At 31.7% G+C, this 20,005-nt stretch overlaps 1 protein-coding gene across 3 annotated transcripts in view; it reads right to left on the reverse strand.

The window, feature by feature from the left end:
* Positions 1-20,005, reverse strand: part of LOC132943994 (uncharacterized) — a 151,396-nt gene that overhangs the window by 46,523 nt on the left and 84,868 nt on the right. For all 3 annotated transcript variants that reach the window (XM_061013194.1, XM_061013193.1, XM_061013195.1), the window contains exons 4-6: positions 13,957-14,024; positions 3,075-3,243; positions 2,076-2,170 (exon numbers count right to left, since the gene is read on the reverse strand). In XM_061013194.1, coding sequence (XP_060869177.1) covers positions 2,076-2,170; positions 3,075-3,243; positions 13,957-14,024 — 332 coding nt within the window. The remainder of the gene's footprint in view (positions 1-2,075; positions 2,171-3,074; positions 3,244-13,956; positions 14,025-20,005) is intronic.

Genomic DNA, 20,005 nt, shown 5'->3' on the forward strand with positions numbered 1-20,005 from the left:
TGGGAGGGGGGCTCCGGTGGTGGTATATATGACTGAATTCCAAAAAACAAATACAACTTGATAAATTTTACACGTTCTATACCGACACATTGGCCGAAAATCTGTCTAGCCCGATTGAACACGTCCAGAATATTTCATTGAAACTTTTTTGTAACGGTGATAACTGGTCGAAAAAACGTACATAAATCGGCTAAATCTGTTTGGTAACATAAAACAAGATATGCTTTGAAATAACAATAAATAAGTCTGGAGTCATAAATTCGCCTACCTATACAAGCAACTTGTAATACCATCGACCCAAATAGCTAATCTAAAATAAATATTTATATACATAAACCAAAAAAAATAAAAGTAATAATTTAGACACAAATAATAATTGCTAAAATTATAAATCACGAACATTGTTACGTTTGGATATTATACTTTAGTCAGGCTGTTATTATTATAATATCAAACCAAAAATAAGCATGCTATTATAATGTGAATAACTTCATTATTTTGCAACTAAAAGAACTTGCCTGTTTAACTTTGATATTAATTTAAGTACAGCTCAATAAACAAAATATTATTTTGGGGAAATCTCGTTTGATCTACAAAATGAAGGTTTTGTGATCATGAGAATTAGCCATAGTTTAGAGAAGTGCAAATATTTAATATTAATTTAATATTCTAAGACACTTGGATGGTTTTATATAAATAAATAAATTAATGGAAATTATGATCGAACCCCTTTTATAGCAAACATAAGTAGGTAGGTATTAAATATTAATAATACGAATATTAAGCTGTAATTAAACATAGTATTATAGTGATCATAAATAATAACGAACATTCCTTTTTGTTGCCGGAGTACCGCTTTTTAACGGTTATAATATAGATTAACTTGTGAATTTTTTAGACGTTTATGTAATGCGAATGTTAAAACATTTTATTATTCACATGCGGTTTGGAGGCATTGAATAAAATCATACTTCATACTTGGTTTGAATACAACGGAAAACTATACCTAATATAAACGAAACTTAAAAATTAACGTAGCTTATATATGAATATAGTTAGGTTTAGTTAATTGATTTATTTAGTCGTTATACCCTGCCGTGCACGTATACATTATATACGAGTTTAGTATACACGACATATTATAAACACAACAAACAAGTAACGTATAAATCATATAACTTTTATGCTATGCGTAACTTGTTTTTTTTCTTTTTTCAACACATATGATATCAGACATTTTCATAAATTTATTTTACTTTCAATCCTTGTAAAATATCAAAACGGTTAAATACAGGCGCGCCTTTCATATTAAAATATCGAAGCGTTTATAAAACGTGTGAGACAATATTTAAGGATGAACCGCTGCAGACACGCATTCGTGTTACGAGGGGGTTTTCCATTCAATGCTTTTTTTTTTACTTATATACAGTGTGTATCGCGGACAGTTGACAGTTGTAAACGCAATAACAATGTTCGTCTGTCAAATGCTTGCGTTACACACCCTGTACATATACAATTGTATGGTCTTCACTTCTCTATGTGCAATCCAGACAATATTATTAACGTCGATTCAATAATATATGTATATATATAAACGCTTGCACAGCAGTTCCTATCTATTCATTTTTCATAAGAGCGCGTTTTAAAATTTTAATTTATTATTACCCGGCTGAACAATAAACGTTCGGGTGGAAAAAAAACTGACCTTATCGAATCGTTACGAAAGCCATAATGCTTTTCTCCGGCATTGTTAACTGTCACGGACGTCAATCAAAAAACGCCGCCCCGGTCTGCGGGGCCTTTATGTTTGACACATGTTATAAACTCGACCGACAAGGCGGCGAAACGCGGTTTAGCTGACGGTTTGTTTCAATAAATCTGTCACGTGGCCTGTCAGCATCGATTTGAACTGCTATTGGATGAGTGGCGGTGTGTGTGTGTGTGTGTGTGTGGTGTAGAGAGGGAGAATTAACGCATACGCGGATTTCGACGGTGATATGGGTATACAGCCGGATAGGTGAGAGGACGAGGGACAACAACGCTAACGAAGGCTTGGAATGTCTCAAGTTATTTACCTGTGCTCTCGGTGTTATGGACGTCCGGGCAAGCTTGAAACTTGAGCATCAACCTCGAGTCTGACGTACACGAATCGGCTTTTGAAACCGGCGACCTATAGAAACAAACAATGAGTTTTAGTAATTGCTAAAATTATCTAGTAATCGAAGCACGCCGTAAAACGTAATTAGTTTGACGTATATTATTCGATTCACTGGATGGTCGGGACGGATAGTTAAATGCATACTATGTTTTATGTATATAGGCACTATATAATATGAGTAACTTGGATGATTTAAAAACAATGTAACATACCTGCTAACGTATTATAATGTTTTTTGTATGCATCATTATTTTTAATAATACGTGTCAAACTGTCTCTTATCATAATAATAATATACATTTCCTTAAAAAATAAAAACAAGTGTACGAAAATTTCACCACATACCTAAGCATAATATGTATAGAGTACCTACACATGATAAAACTGACGAAATAAAATAATCGTTCTACTGGCGCCGATTAACAAAATATTATAATATATTTTTTTATTGCAATTTCAGCAAATAGGCATGCTATTTATGTCGACAATTCATAAAGTCTTGATTATTATATGATGTTACATATCATTAATATTTATCATAGTAAAAGACTGTAAATGTTTATAGTATTTTATCTAACAATAAAAAATAGTTTAAACATTACTTTTTACTTTGATGGTATATTATTGGTGAAACGAGTTTAACACATATTAAAGTAGCTCCAATTTATTGTAGTTACCGATTTTATTATGGTGAAAAACTGTGTTAAATACAATAGACATAGGTTAAGAATGTATGTATCATATTTTATTGGCGAACATCGCCGATGTATTCGTTGTATTTAGGTAGGTACTATAATCGCAATTAGCACTTCGTGTTAATAGTTATCAAACCAAGTAACCTACGACAGGTATTTAAACAAGATCCCATCTACCAGGTAACAAAATAATATAACATGTCCGTGTAAAGTTTACTCACTTGCATTCGGTGTAACCACCACGGCTATACGAGAAATGAAACGGCGCTTGAAGCCCATCAAACGGGCACGGGATCGGAGTGGCATCTACCCTAAACATCGAGTAAAGCGGAGCGTCACTGGTAATCTCTCCGCACAGTTCGTCGAGGCTGCGTTTTTCGCATATTGCGTCTGAAACATAAAAGGAAATATTTATGAGCACAATTCTTTCGGAAACACTATGTATTGGAAACAGACAAATTGATTAAGAAATTCTTTATACGCTTGTATAGTTATTGCGTTTCTAAATCGAACGAAATGCAATACATATTTTCATGTATACAATACATAATATGCTTAGCTCCGAGCTCACGCGTTCTCAAATTGAAAAATACGAGTCTGCGTTTAGATTAGAGATATGACTTTATGTAACGCCGTAATAGAGATAAATGTTAGAAAGCGCTATTGAGGTTTTACAAAACACAAATAATGTTGTACAGTAGGTACATTTTGTGTAAGTCAGTTTACTAAAATCTTGATATACGATCGGTGATTGTTTTAAAGCAATAGGTACCTATGATAAATCGTCGAAAGAATAAAAAAAAAATGGAACGCACAACTCGTACACTGTATATATATTTAAAAACTAATTATTATTTCAGAAGTCTCACTTTAGTTTTTGTCGTTTATATTGTATTTGTGGTTTAATTATACTCGTTATTAAGTATGTTTTTAATAACGGTTTTTAAGTATATAATACTACATATTCTATACTTCGAGCATTGAAGTATTTACACTGTTATGTACTTATACGACGACGTTAATGATATATTTGCCTAGCACTACATCCCGCATGGTACATCTCCTTCATTATAATTATTATTATTTATTAATATACATATACATGGTACGTACTATTATGTAGGTACTTATATGCGGTGTCCCGATTTTTATCATGGATACGCTTTATACTATGCTCACTCATCACTTAAGTCATTAGTCAGCATGTATATAATTTACATAACAATTTTATACATATATACCAGTGGTGGTTAATAATACTTATGTGTACGATGTATCGCCGGCACACTCGAGTAATGCTTTCCGTTCACGATTTATCGAAATAGAAAAAAAAAAAAGAAAAAGAAGGTCGTTTTATCCGGGCAAGGGGCGGGTATAGCGGATAAAATACGGGGACAGTTATACGCATATACGCGGGGGACCTCATATATCGATCGTAATGCAATATTGCGAGTCGGGCGACCCGAAGCACTTCCGTTAAACGTCTCGGGACACGGAACCAATATCATTATACGGTGCGTGTGTGCTGGGTGGAAACGCGATTCCGGGATCAGCCCGTTTCGTATTCATTTCCTCGTCGTGTGCACAGTACGCGCGCAGACCAACTAAATTATTAACCCGCGACGATAGGGTTTCACTCTCTACGACCGTGTGCGTGTGCGTAATACCAATACGCGTATACCGTATACCAAACGTATGGTAGGTATGTGGGTACCGCGTTGCATTGCGTAGATGGGCGGTTCAGCGAGCGATGTTCGGCCCGTCGTGTCGCGGAAATGGTAGTTATGTCGTATTTTAGTGCACTTCGCGTTATAGATTATAATGTCAGCGTATACGAATAGGTAAACATTCGACCGCGCGTGTGAGCTAATAATCATCAGGTATATATTATTTTGAACTCGGACCGAACTGAAAGTGCAAAAGAAAGTAAAAGTAGTATTATTGTTTTACACAAAACCTCCTCGGCTGTCGGTTAAACTGGCAAAACAAGTATATATTTTTTTAAGTTTTCTGTTTAACGCATGTATTTTCTATCAGGCACCGTGACAACGAGTAAAGTTTCGAAATATCCCCTACGAGGTCGTTAAAAATTAGGGTTTTGTCGCTAATGTCAACGCATTTCAAAACTTGTCAAATTATGAAGTTTACGCCCAAAGAAAATAACAATAACCATAACAATAGGTACCTATTAATAATATAAACAATGATATTTGTAAAATTGATGTTTATACCTAATATGTGTTGTATAATATCATTATATAATGTATACTGAATTAAAAAAAAGTCTCAAACTTTTATTGACTAAAGGCTAAAACCGTATTATTACCAAGCTTTTATAGACCAGAGTACAGAATTTAACCCTATATAATATTTAATCGTTTTAGAATAGAGTGAGTACAAAACAGATTTTTATCCTATGCTGCCTTCAAATTAAAAATTAAACATCCCATACATAATTACTCACTCATTTCCTCTAATCTTCGAATCCCTTCTTTAGCCTCTCACCGTGCAGGGGCTGACCATCATTTCATCTCTTCACTGCTTGAGGAATCTCTAGATTTTCTTGAATTTCTCTCTTCTATCTCGTTCCGTGTTCCTACTCATTCTACTAGAAATCATTCCCTTTTTAAATTACCGTAAACCACCGCACTTCCTAAGTCAACCACCCACTTCACAGAATGTCAGAATGTTACGCAGCCTCAACTCGGCCTTGTCTTTCACATTTTTGTTACCTGATGTTTATTTAACATATTATATAGTTTCTTTTTCTCTTTCCTACTATTATTCAACTGTTTTTGTTATATTTAGTTTACCAACAAATAATTGTACTTAAATCAATGCCTGCTTCGGAGTATATCAATAAAAATCAATAATTAAATAAATCATTTCTGTCTATATCTAGATATTATATGTGCAATTCTACTATCTCCTGTATAATAATCTTCGTCGGTTGGATGCATTGTCGGTGGTCACTATGTGTTACGTACACACACACTTATGATATTTTACAATATGTATAGGTATATAATTTAACAGGCTAGGTTTCCATGCTAGTCACGACGGCCGGAAATAATAATACCTAATAATAATAATAAGAACCACGAAAAGCCTCTGATTATTGTTATTGTGCGTGCGTACACAGCAGTACATGTACATACATATATAGGTACATGCATTATATTATATATAGTGTTTGTGTATATGTATATAATGTGCATTTTGTGAGCGTGCGAAAACTCCGAGGCGCTTTCTGAATTTCAGTGATTACCGGAACACAATTAGGGCAGGGGGTTGAGCGAGTGGTGGTGGCTCATGGTGAAAAGAGGTAAAGGGGGAGTTTTTTTCTTTCTTACTGAAAATGAAATTTGCCGCACACATGACACGAATTGACAACGTGGACCCTAGGGGGTGTGATGTTCCAAGGGACTACGGGAGAGGCCGAGAGAAAAAGTTTTCGACCGCTCCACATAACCAAACAGACGTAAAAATTGGACGGGAGAGTGAAAGAGGGGTAAACACACTTCAGACAACTTTGCCCGGGTAGAACGCTAGCTGTATGGAGGAAAACCATGCGTGTTACATTAAACATCACTCAAGTAAAGCGTAAAAGTTTTGGTGACCGTCGTCGTAATTGTAAGTCGCTTTAAGTCAAAATTCCGCGAATTCCTAAAGTTATATTTTATAAGGTTTTTTTTTCGAAGGCTGTTTAAGAAAATTAGAAAAATGTATTCACGAGGATAAAAAAAATTGTTTCAAAGTACGACAAATATAATATTATCCTATAAACGTCTACAACGTTCATTACGAATATAAAATGAAAAATATGACAGGAAATGTAAAGCTCCGTTACTTCGTAAATGCCATTTGGCACGTTTTCTTTCGTTTATTGACCAACCATGTGATAAATAATATAATATACAGTTTAATATTAAACAACGATTATAATTACAGTAAAAATGTAAAAATGTAAAATAGGAATAATAATATGATTTATTTATGTTGATAAAAAAGATTATGTTGTGTTATTAATAATTGAAGGATAATAATTTCAAAAATGATTTAAATAATTTTACGATTTATTATTATTAAGTTTGTATAAAACGATTCCCATGGATAAATAAATAAATAATTATTTCACATATTTTACGCATGCAGAAATATTAACATCATAATGTATAAAATATTTTGTGGCGATATTGCCAAGTGCAAAACGCGACATTTTCTTTGTGGGCGTGATTTTAATATGCATTTCAAAACTTATATGTCATAATAAGAGTGTCATAAAAATATATATTTTTTATGAATTTGAGCGAACAATTATACTTTGTTAGATTATTTTTATTTACATTACCCTGTGTAAACAGAATAAGAAGTTGTTGGTTTAGTGGATATTATAAATTAAATATGAATAATATTCTTATTTTGACATGTACAAATGGAATATTTCCAACGATAAAAATATATTAAGCATGAACTTCTAGTGTTTGTGTACGGTGTATCAAGGTGAAAAAGGTATTAAATACTTTTGTGTATATATTTTCCAAAAAAATGAAAATAAAACCACATCAAAATGCAAAAATGTATTAATAATTAAAATATAGTATGTTAACAAAAAGTTATATACATAGTATGCATTACTACGCGTAATTTGAAATTCATTATTAATGAAAAATATAAATTATTTTGATCGTTCAAACTTGAAATGCGTATACTATATTATTATATTCCCATTATATATTACTATTTGTACCGTCATCCATCTGTATATAATAGTATGTAACACGGGCGATTACGTAGAAATAAATACAGTTTCATTAGTTGAAATACCTAATAAAAACCGAAAAGATTAACGTTGGAGGCAATGGTTTTAGGTTTAAGTATATTGGATTGTCGTTGTACAATTGAATTTCACGCGCTATGTTTTCCGGATGAGTGAAATAAATGGATAGACAGAAGAAAACCAGTGTCGCATTACAATCATCCATTAGCAATGGACATGAACACTTTCGGGTTTTTTTTTAACATTGTTTTTTTTTTTTTTTTTTAGATTTAAAATTATTTATTTAGTCTGTGTTTTTTACCGTCTCGTTTTTAGGGTACACGACACAACTTTACTCGGCAGTGCATTCTGATCGTTTGAAATGATCAATGGATTTTCGATTTTGTCATGCGTCAAAAACTACACGCTGTGCCCTTCGATTCCATTTATAATTAGTTATATTATAATTCATAATTTTCATCTAAGCGACTGTTATTGCTATATTTTAATAGCTGTTTTCCGAACGGCTTTAATACTGCAGTTACCGGCTCATTCTGCTGTTATAATATAATAATATTATATACAATGTACATCAGTCATTCATCGTATGTCAGCCATGATTATTAACAACAGCAATATGCCATTATTGTATTAATAACATCATTGGGCCCGTTTAAATGTTTTCAAAAAAAAAGTTATTTCATATATAGAAATTAATTCACCAGCAGTACTCGTATTTCTCCCAGTACTTGATAAAAAAGAAACACGATATTATTTAAATATATTCAAAAGCGATGGAGAATAATCAGGTGTATTTTTCATATTAAATTACAATTGAACATAATGATATTGGGTACAATTTTCATTCTCAGGTATGGTGTTGTTTAAATACATAATAACAAGACACGAAATAAAATATAGTAAATTCTATGTCTGAATGATGGAGATGGACATACACATTATCGAGTAATAATAATAATAATAAAAAAAAACCATAAAAGTTAGCAAAAAAAAAGATTTTTATATATAAATAATTCACAAGTGGACGCTACTTTTTTCCCCCTTTATGGCTATTATACGGTAATTACTATTCCTTATGCTTGGGCGGATTTTCCATTAACGACCGGAAGGTAAAGAGGAAGTTTTTAGATGAAAACGTCTCCCGAGACGTAAAAGTACGGGAAAAGAACTTACAGAATTCTTTACTGAAATAATAAAATTAAAAATTCATAGGTTAGACGGGGAGTCATATATGTTTTTAATTTACTTCCGTGGTATCCTTATAATACGTGTATAGTTGGTATAGGATTATTTTATTAATATAGATGCAAAAAACCGGTATAGGTAGGTATACTACCTTCGTCAGAAATAAAATAATTATAATAATAATAATATTCTGAGTAGATATACTATATACATTATACTATTTACCTACATAAAACTTTATGATATTAATATATTTGGATTCCATATTTTTTTTTTATTTAGAGTAACATGCTCGATTTTATTCAAATTAAATACATATTAAAATAATATAACTTTAATGAAAATATACTTCAATATAGTCCGAAGAGTGACCGTGTTTAAATTAATACAAATGGCCGCGCCGAGTTCATTATGCAAAACGAGAGACCAATGCGCGTCAGGACGAATATTGTCACGTATATGGTATATTCGTGTGTATTATAATCATACATCGGGCAGAGGTGAGTAGATAGTTTTCGAAATCACTTAGGCCGTTGGTCATAATAATAATATATAAAGGGCGGTAAGAGTTCATGAATATTCACACGTGTCAAGTGCGGACAATACTAAAAATTGATTCGAAAAATGCTAAAAAGCAAACGCAGTCACGAATACGCGGAGTTGTGGATGAGGGGAGAGTGAGGGTTGTTCGTTATTGTTTTTCACGGTCTGTCAGACAAGCGGAGAATGCCTTCTGATAATAATGTATGATAGGTATAGGTACACCGTGGCCATCGACAGCGTATCAAAACTAAACATATTGTGCTATTATCGTTCACGTCAATTTAAAAACAATCACGTCATAATTCATAACAACATTAAACAAATATTAATAGGGAGGTCCACACACAAGTTTTAATCGAAAATCATTTTTGTTTTTACCGTATATTTTATTATAATATATTTCAGTTGAAAATATCCTATGTCATGAACAGTGTGCGCGTATGCGTGTTTCAAATAATACAGTAAAACACGTATTATAATATTCGTGTATACCAGTATATTACCTCATTTGAAGTTGTTAGGTAGCGTGTAATTGAAACGCAGAAATAAAATAAACACAATTTGTTGTAACCACCATAATATTGTCACCACCAGATCTATCAATTTCACAAATACACTATTTGAGCCGTAGTAAAATTCAAAATGATGATTGATTAAATATAATTAATGGAATATGGTATAGTTAATATTTCAGTACTTGACATTATGTAATATATTATTGTATAGAAGCAAATAATAAGTCAGATTCCGCGTAATCCGGTACCGGTCAACCCAGTGAAATAATATCGACTATTGTTCACTTATGTAATTTCAAACAATAGTCATATTATTATAATAATAGCTATTTTTGTTATATTTTACTTATGCTAGTACATTCATAACAATATTATTCATATATAGAATGGATTTAAATTAAAAATAATACGGAAAAATACATAAAATACACAAGTGAATCAGAAGTGGGCTTAAAACGGACATCGATTTATATACAATATGGATTATAATATTATTATACCGTTACAGTGGATACTTTACAGATATGAATAATACTCGTTCTTGTCCACTATGACGGTATAATTTTTAAGAAGCGTATTATTAGTTATAACTACTAAACGACAGCTACACTGACGATTTTATTAGGTATCGGGAGGTACTTAGACGATTTATTTTTAGCATCTAAAAATGATAGATATACTTTAGAAGTGATGTAATATTATATACAATTTAAAAATTATATATAGTTTAATATAATTATTAAAATATTAAAATACAGCGCATTATTGCGGATCACAGGTTTGACGGAAGTCTTGTCTTGTTGATTACACATCCATCGTTTTACCATCGCACATGATGCGAAGCAGAGTTTAGAACAATATATTTTACTATGAAGAATTTGTTTGTTGAAGTCAGTCTCCAGCAAAACATTTTAGTTTCATTAAATCTAAATGTTTTTGAAGTTTCATTTCTAAACGTAGAACTATGTATGAGTAGGTACACTGAGTACGTAGTAGTTTTTACCTGAAGTTCAGCCAGGTATAGTGATTAACTTTAGAGAAACCTATGTAGTACATGGTAAATTTCCAAACTTTAAGGTTGCTAACTTTTAGATTTGCAGATGTTAAAAGTTTTATCAGAAAGGAACTTTGTTTATGGTTGTATAATGTATATAATATATAAGACAAGATGTGTAATAGCTATTCATTATAAGAGTCCGGTCGGAACAATGTTAAGAGTATTGACAAATAGAAACAACTAGGTAGTTAAGTATATTAATAAATATATTAATTTAATTGAAATAACATATTTTGTTTGATTCTTTAGATTATTATTATCAGTCGTATAATATGTATATAATAGATAAATAACTTAATAGCATAAGCATATTACGTTTTAATACTCATCAGTTCATCACTCACTAAAGCAGGACTTATACGGTTCAATTAAATTTTTTTCTATGTTTGTGCTATATTAAATTTTAATTAAAAATTAAAATGTAGTCCATATTTAGTAAATATTATACGTATACATTCGGCAAAGCATATTTTTATATTCGACTATATTATGAATTCGAGACAGTTGTATTGTTGAAAATCACGGGAATCGAACGACAAAAAGGAAAAAAAGAAAAATACTTATACACATGCGCGACTTTTGCATTATACCCGGCTATTGACTGTAACGTATTCAAGTGGAAAACCCTATTTAACAGTGTCATTTCTTATCATGACAGATTCCTGGTATTGAATGGATGTGTATACGGAAGATTTTGTTTTTTACGTTCTTTTACGTTTTTTGAATACATTTTCATGAAGTGCAGGAGGATGGCAAAGAAATGGGAAATAACTTTTCTATCGATAAGTTTTATTTTTTGCTACACTGGAACATATATATACAATTAGCTCGTTGTCGTTGTCATGTTGCCACGGGCAACTGTGACGGTGGTCCAGTGGGATAGGCTATTAGTTAATGGAGTCCCGAGGATTGTTGTGCAGAAGCTATTAAAGACGGGGAAAGACTTGGCAGCGAGATGAGGCGGAGAGACGTGTAAGTAAGGCCCTGGGGGGCCCTAAGCCGATTTAACAGCCAAACTCTGCAATTTCTATGCTGCTGAAAGGTGCACCCAACTGTATGCTTATATGCGCGCGTTTGTGCGTGTATTAAGTCACCATAGGATTTTTCCATCAGATTTTTAAACACGTCAATTTAATTCGAGAATGTGACACGGATGATAGGTATTGGGTTTGAGGTAACTTTATTTCCACCCCCCAACCATGCCGTTAAATAAAACTATTTCACTATAAACGTATTACTGCTGCCAGGCTATTAAGCTCCCAACCATAAAACAATAATTTAGAATAATGGTTCGAGTAGAAAAATAAAGTGGTAAAAACAAGCCAGGACGAGATATGCAATATGCATGAACCAGAAACAAAATAATGTGTTTATATATACGAATTTTAGTCAATATCTTTCGTTCCACACGAGTAATATCATACGTTGTCCAGGGTTTACAAAATACGTCGATTTTTTTACGAGGTACTTCGGGGAATTTAGGGTTTTAAGAGATTTTCTGGTTTCACGCGAATTTTCAGATGTCCATAAGAATGTTAGGAAAAACCGATCACGTTTTCAGATAAAAAAATAAATATTTTTTTCCTTCGAAACCTACATTAAACTTTATGTACTTTTGGTTACTTCTTTTGTGAACTTATACATAGATAGTTATAGGAAAAAGTCGATTTTTCATATTAAATAAATTAGTGAATATCAACTATAGAAAAACAGACACATATATTGGTTAAAATATATTGTAAAACTGAACTACATTATAAAAACAGTTTTCATCAATAAATATATAAATATCGATTTAAGTTAAATCTAATAATATTATCCTACCTATTACACTTTTATTGAACAGGAAATTATATATTAATTTATATGCACGTTTCTAAATATCATTAAAACTAGCTCAATAGTGTTATGTACCTACCTTTATTTCCTATTTATAATAATTTTATCATATGAATCGAACAGCAATATTATAACAGCTATATATATTAACGCTGAATTCAACTGAAGTAAAATATTAATAATAAAATTACAATAATTGCATACATAAGTAATTATATATTTTGTTCATTGCTGATTACTTACAAACAATTTCTCGCAAAGTTTAAATTATTTAGCTTATGCATTGAACTGAGTTGGTTAAATGGAGATTTTATATTAACTCTATAGAATTAAAAAGTGTATCGAGTCTTTTGTTAAAAAAAACTATTTTTGACAAATATGAATTGTATGCTGACAAATCCCGTTTTATTAATTTTCATTCAGATTTTGACAGTTAATTTTAAAGTTATAAGTTTTTGTTTAAAGTGAAATTAAGTTATTTATATAGTTGTAAAATTAACATAGGAAATTAAAATGCTACTAAATAAATTATATATAATATGATAAAACACGTTATATCTACCTAGTTATTAAATTGAGTTTTTAATATAGGTATATAATACCATACACTGACACTATTATTACAACTTTTTTTTTTATAAGATAACAAAATAAATGCGTTCAATTGTATTTTATATTGTTGGTTGTGTATAGATTTCAAAGGGAATATATACATATAGAATATTATACAAAACTAAATCATTTATAAAATTATTTCATAGTTACACAAATTAGTATATGACAATGATGGTAAATTAAATAGATAAAACATTGATTTTACTAATATTCTCCAATGTAGGTACTAGTAGGAGTATTAAAATAAAATATTTGTAAAACTTTTCTGAAAGTTAATCGATTAAGGTTTTAAAAACAAAAAAAAAACAATCTAAACATTATAGATTTGGGATACACTATTATGCGTACTTAAAAAAATGAGTAAGTGTATCTATGTATATACGTGATGTCGTTGGACGAAAATGTTAATTAAAAAGTTAAACTGAAAACTAATTGTTTGTCGGTTAAATGAGTTTTTTTGCACTGTCTTTTACCCTACTATTGTTGAACAACTTAAATTCAGTTAGAGAGGAAATCGATTTTGGGACAAATTAATTTTAAAGACAAAAATATTTTATGCTAAAACTCACTTTCTTTGTACTGTATCACGTTCTGGTGTTTTTCCGTGATCACCAGGCACCTTCTGCAGTTTTCTTCCCTGCAAAGAAAAAAACATAGAAATCAATATACGTATATATATGTATACACGTTTAACTTATTCCGCTCTTGTCTCGCACAAAAGTGATTAAAAATTCCGCTGACAAAAAAAAAGAGTAATAATTCTTGATAAGTAAAACAATATTAGGCTAAATTGAATTCCCGACGCCATTATTGCCAGACCGTCAGCGGCTGTATAGCTGGTGACTGTGCGGAGAACAAATTTGGTTCTCCCCGTTCTCCCTTTTATGGCTAAAACTACTTTTTTCCCCGTCCGTTTTGCGGTACTTAATTAAGAATTAATGAACGGTCGGCGGATCCCTCGTAAGACGTGGCCCGTCGGTTTCTGGGGGATAGACGTTTTTCCAAGGGCGTCGCCATGGAATGACTCGCCTGGGGCCCATAAAACATCCACTACCCGGCCATCCGTTGCCTCGTATACACCTGTCGATGTCGCCGAAATTTACTCCGTACGAGGACCGTCCGCCGTTTACACGCGACCAAGACCTTTTAATGAAAACCCATAATACGCTTTTAACACATGGGGCACCAACACGCGCAGCCGTACAAAGGGGATCGCAACAATTTAGAAAACTATTTGAATTTAATTTCGGATACGATCCACAACGTATAAGGATCTCCATACAAAACGGCCAAGGATACGAGTATACTATGTGGGACATTATGTTTGTATATAATGACACCAGAAAGTTTATAAAATTAAAAATGTGCAATGATAAAAGAAAACTGTTACTCGTAGAGTGATAAATAATTGTAAGTACATCATTTGAAATAAAATTAACACATTTATATTCCACAGAATCATATCGTTGTTTTTTTTTTTCATTATAATTAATAAATCAGTAGATTGATTTAGGAGTTTATTCAAGGGTAAACATATTAAGATACCAATAGAAGCTTTCAATATTTTTGCTATAACAAAACAATCATAATATGTATTGCTTTTCAGTTTACATCTAGCTAACACGTTTGGTGTAATAAATGGTAAAATAAATAATGGAAACATTTTATTATTAGATAATGTAAACAGTGACAACACATACACAATTGATAATTTAAAAAAAAAAATATTAGATTTGCACAAATAACACACTTTGACACTATATTAAAATAGTGTTTCGAAAGTCAAACAAATGCAGTCGAAAAAATGATTAGTGCTCGCGAAGATTAAATTAGTACAGTAATGAATAAAATGAAAGTCCACCAAATTTAGTGCAATAAATTCATTTAAAATAAATCTAAACAACATCATAATTATAACCTTATACGTGTAAAACAATTTTTACTTATGAAATATAAAATATTTAAAATATCATGTTATTTGTGATTTTGTAAATATTTGAACTTTAAATGCTTATAAATACAAACTGTGACTAAGGATTTATAATATTTTTCAAACGTCATTGTAACAATATAGTAGGAGTCTTGTATTACATTTTCAAGCTTTTTTACCCAACAAATAAAATTTTATTGATATTTGTAGAAAAAAAAACTAAAAAAAATGGAAACTGAAAATGTCCGTAAACAGCTCAATATAAGTCAAAATATTTGGAAAATGTTATGGTGTATAGAAAATGCTAATATAAACATTCAGTCAAAATGTCATGTACCTACGGTCATTTGTTTTAGAGTTACACCAAAAACCAAAATCAATTTTCAAAAAAAAACAGATTTTGCGTAAAAATTGCCGTTTTTCCTCAATTTTTCTTTTGTTTTTATGTCGCTTTTAAAAACTACAAGAAATTTTTTTCTTTTGACCCCCCAAAGTACCAACTAGATTCACTTTCCTATCAGAAAAGTTACTGTTGAAGAAAATCCAAGCATTTTTACTGTCCTAAAAGGTGATAACAGACACAAAAAAAAAAAACAACACACATCATTATAAAATCAATACATTCATCGCTTCGCTCAGAATCTAAAATCAAAAGATTTTTTTTAATTACGAACTAAATAAAATATCAAAACTAAAGATAGGTATTCTTAAAATGTTTAAATTTGTTTTAGGCACTATAGAAAATGATAGCAGACAATACGTCAAGAAATAATATAAACGCCATTGTAAAACCAATACAACACGTTACTTTGCACAGTAACTAAAATATATAGGCAACTGTCATTTTTATTTGTGTAGGTAGATGTACTATGATAAGGATTAAAATAAACCTGTATAAAATCAGAACCACGATTTAATAATAATATGTTGTATTTGTTTAAAGATTTAGATGCAAATCGTTGAAACATCTCAAATAATTTATGTAAATCAAGTTTTATAGTTGACACCTGTTGGCTGTTTGAATATGCTATTCATTCATCAACTTTAATCTTTATAATGTAAATTCAAATAGCAATTTTATAAAATACGATAAAATATATACCAAATATAACCGTAATAAACAATAGTATTATTATTATTATTATTATTATTATTATTATAATTATTTTACATTTAAAATATTATTATATAATATATTATGAACGCGTATATATAGGCATAACTTGCATATTATATTACTATAGTATTGTATACATAGAAAGAAAATATTTTTTGGGCGTAAGTATACATAACGAGTAAGTATGGGTACATATATTTTTTACTTTGGATATACCTACAATTGGAGAAATTGAGAAATGTCAAGAACCTATTCCAAATTTTAAAACCCTTTTATATCTCATATTATTTTAGCTTAGATGTTACAAGTGGAATTGTGTAACTCGAAAGATTTGATATAACTTGTGTCCCGAATCGCATTAAACATTTTATGTATAGCTACTATTGTAAAAAGATTACTATACATGTATATATTTAAAATATTTCATTCGGAATTTGAATTTTTATTTCACAAATGTAAACAATTTTCTTTTCAGATTTATTTACAGTACGGCTCCATATGAGAATATAGTAAATACTTATGTTATTAGTATTAATATTAGTTATATATTATTGAGACTCCGTTATCTTATTTGTTCTACGAATCGTCAAAATATAATATTACCTATATGAATCGACATACCTACATAATATATAATATAATATAGGCAAGCGTGGGCGTTTATATAAAACGTAGATCTTCTTTAATATGTTTGTCTGTATTTCATATTTATCTTGCAGTAGCAGGAAAAAATGAAGTATAGGTACATATAGACTGAAGGAAATAACTAAAAATACATACAAATAGGACATAGGTATGTATACATTAGGTAATATCAATGATTTGTTCGGGGCAATAAAAGATATTTTATCCGATATGTATTTCTCAACAGGCACAGACTTGACTTTTTCTAGATTCCGAATAAATATAATAAAATATCCATTTAAATGAATACCCTAAGAATATTTTTATGCACAGCTATACTTGATCCGATTATGGTACGTTTTTGCGGATTAAACTTCTCGTGTCATAATATCATACGTGTACCGAATCGCATTAAACGTTTTAATGGGACGCGCAGTGGCGTGTGCAGAGAATACATATGCGCTAAAAAAATAAATAAAACAAACACGTTACGGCCGGCACCCGACGGTTGATCGGCGAGGAATCAATCTGAAAAATTGTATAATATTGCATAGGCGTTGTCATATTTTACAAATATTATGACGTTCCGTCATACGCACGTAAATATAGCCGAGAACGAGAATTATATTTTTTTTCAATAAGAATATTAAGCATAATATTATATATAGGATTGATTTTCAATAATAGTTTGAAAATTGTTTTATAAATTGGAAATAATCGAAACACCCGAGTAAATCTCCTCGTCATGTGCGACTGGAGTCATACACGATTTGGTCGTTCATTATTTGTAAAATATGTTTTTATATTATATATTATATGTACAATGTATGATAATCCCGATGACACCTTGTAAATCCTTTATACATTCGGTGCATTTTTTGATTTTATATTTCGACGAAAGCTGATTGCGAACGGTACATTACATGATGAGCTACATATCTGTGGCTCTGAAAAATTGCGATTATTTTAGCAGAGGTTTAAATCCGTCCCGTGTGGACACTGACAACACTTTATTACGAAACCGACTATACCAATAATTGTTATTATTCCCGGGGGCTTTCGCGGGAGCCGCTACAAACATTCGGCCCCTCAGCAATAATATAGACACGCATATATTATAATAATGTACAACAATATTATATTCGCGTGCAGATCGATATAAAAACAGGTATATATATTCAACTTTTACGGGTTTTTTCTTGTTCGTATCAACCGTTTGTAAAAAATAAAAGTCCATTTAATTCTGCGTTTTTTTTTTTCAATTGACAATATCGTAAATCAGTAAGGTGGTCGACCGGTTTAAAATAAAAATAGTGTACACACACACACACACACGTGCGCGTACGCACCTCCGCTAACAGTGGTGTATATATATATATTAAGTTACTCGTACTGCTACACCGGAATAATACAACGACAAACCTGGTGTCGCTTTTATCCGAGAGTCGCATTCAATATATATATACATATATATATATATGTATATGTATGTATGGAACCCACCACGGTCCGACGTAAAACGCTGGACAGTTTCCAACGGCGACCGATGGCCTGCAATGGCGGCAAGGTTAATTTATCACCATTTATACACACATACACACACGCTCGCACAAAGTGTATACATTGCACCGATCGATCGGAAAAAGCTTTAGAGCTGACGAAAGCTTTCTCCGTACATATGTGTGTGCGTATGTACATAGTGAAATATCTACGCCGATTACGACGACGGCGATGTACCCCGCCCAGCGCACAATGGGTACTCGCGACGTGATAGCGGCCACGGGGAAATGCGCGGAGAAGGCGGATGAACGATTCCCGACTATTTCTGTTTGACGTCGTGTGTTCCGTATATATATAAATAGGACTCTGATGCCGCGGGGGCGGGTGAGCGAGCGAGCAAGAAGACGGGACGCGGCGGGGAGAAATGGGACGAGGGCTTCGGGACGGAGAGAATATAGGCGGAGGAATACCCGACAGTGGTTTTTACCAGAGATCTCAATCCCGAAACGTAAAGACAAATGACAGACGGTTACGGACGACAACGCCGTCGTTTCCAAAGTCCGGAATAAACTGAGAAAAAAAAACACGAATAAAAATGGCTGTTGGGTCATTCTTATTCCGTGACATAGCCTCCACCCATCTAGAAAGGGTGAGCAAAAAATACTCCTCCTCTGAAATCCATTATTTGCGGTGGACTCTGCAGGATATTTTTATCGGTGTTCAATGTTTTCGAGTCGAAAGCCCACCGGGGTGGATGACTTTGTATCCACCTGTTGTTGGACGGTTCGTGTATACCTCTTCAAACTTTTCCGACAAACTTATACACTTGACAACCCAACACATTATAAGTCACAGGAAAATTAAATCGTATAAATGACTGTAGGCTATAGAAAATACGAAATATTATATTATGTGTACGCTGTACGCTACAGATTTACGTACAAGCAAAGCGACATTTATGTTCAACGAATATTATACTAGCAATTAAAAAGATAAAAGATAGGCATTCAAAATTTAAATTATATATTTTGTACGACATTATTTTATTTTATGAACAATGAAATGTTCGCTAGAATGGGTAAGAACAACACGTTTACCTCGACGTTTACTATATGAGCGCGGTAACTTTTATTTAATATAATAATAATATGTATAATAATGTTTTTTTATTTTAATGTAATGTGGTACGTGGGTCCAACACCCACGCAGTGCTGTATTTTATCTGTTTTTAAAATTCAGAACCATACTAGGAATATAATATCTCGGAATATATTATATATAGGTTACAATGATATTATTTTTTCTGTTGACTATTTACTTTTCGGGTATATTTTAAGATAGCTTTGAAATTAGTGACATGTAGTGTAGAAATGAAGAGCAAATGAAATGAGAATGTAGTGTCTACATGGTCAGTGTATCCTCTCCGGATCTTATCTATAGTTATTTT

Source organism: Metopolophium dirhodum, chromosome 4 (assembly GCF_019925205.1).
Source record: "Metopolophium dirhodum isolate CAU chromosome 4, ASM1992520v1, whole genome shotgun sequence".
Lineage (NCBI taxonomy): Eukaryota > Metazoa > Arthropoda > Insecta > Hemiptera > Aphididae > Metopolophium > Metopolophium dirhodum.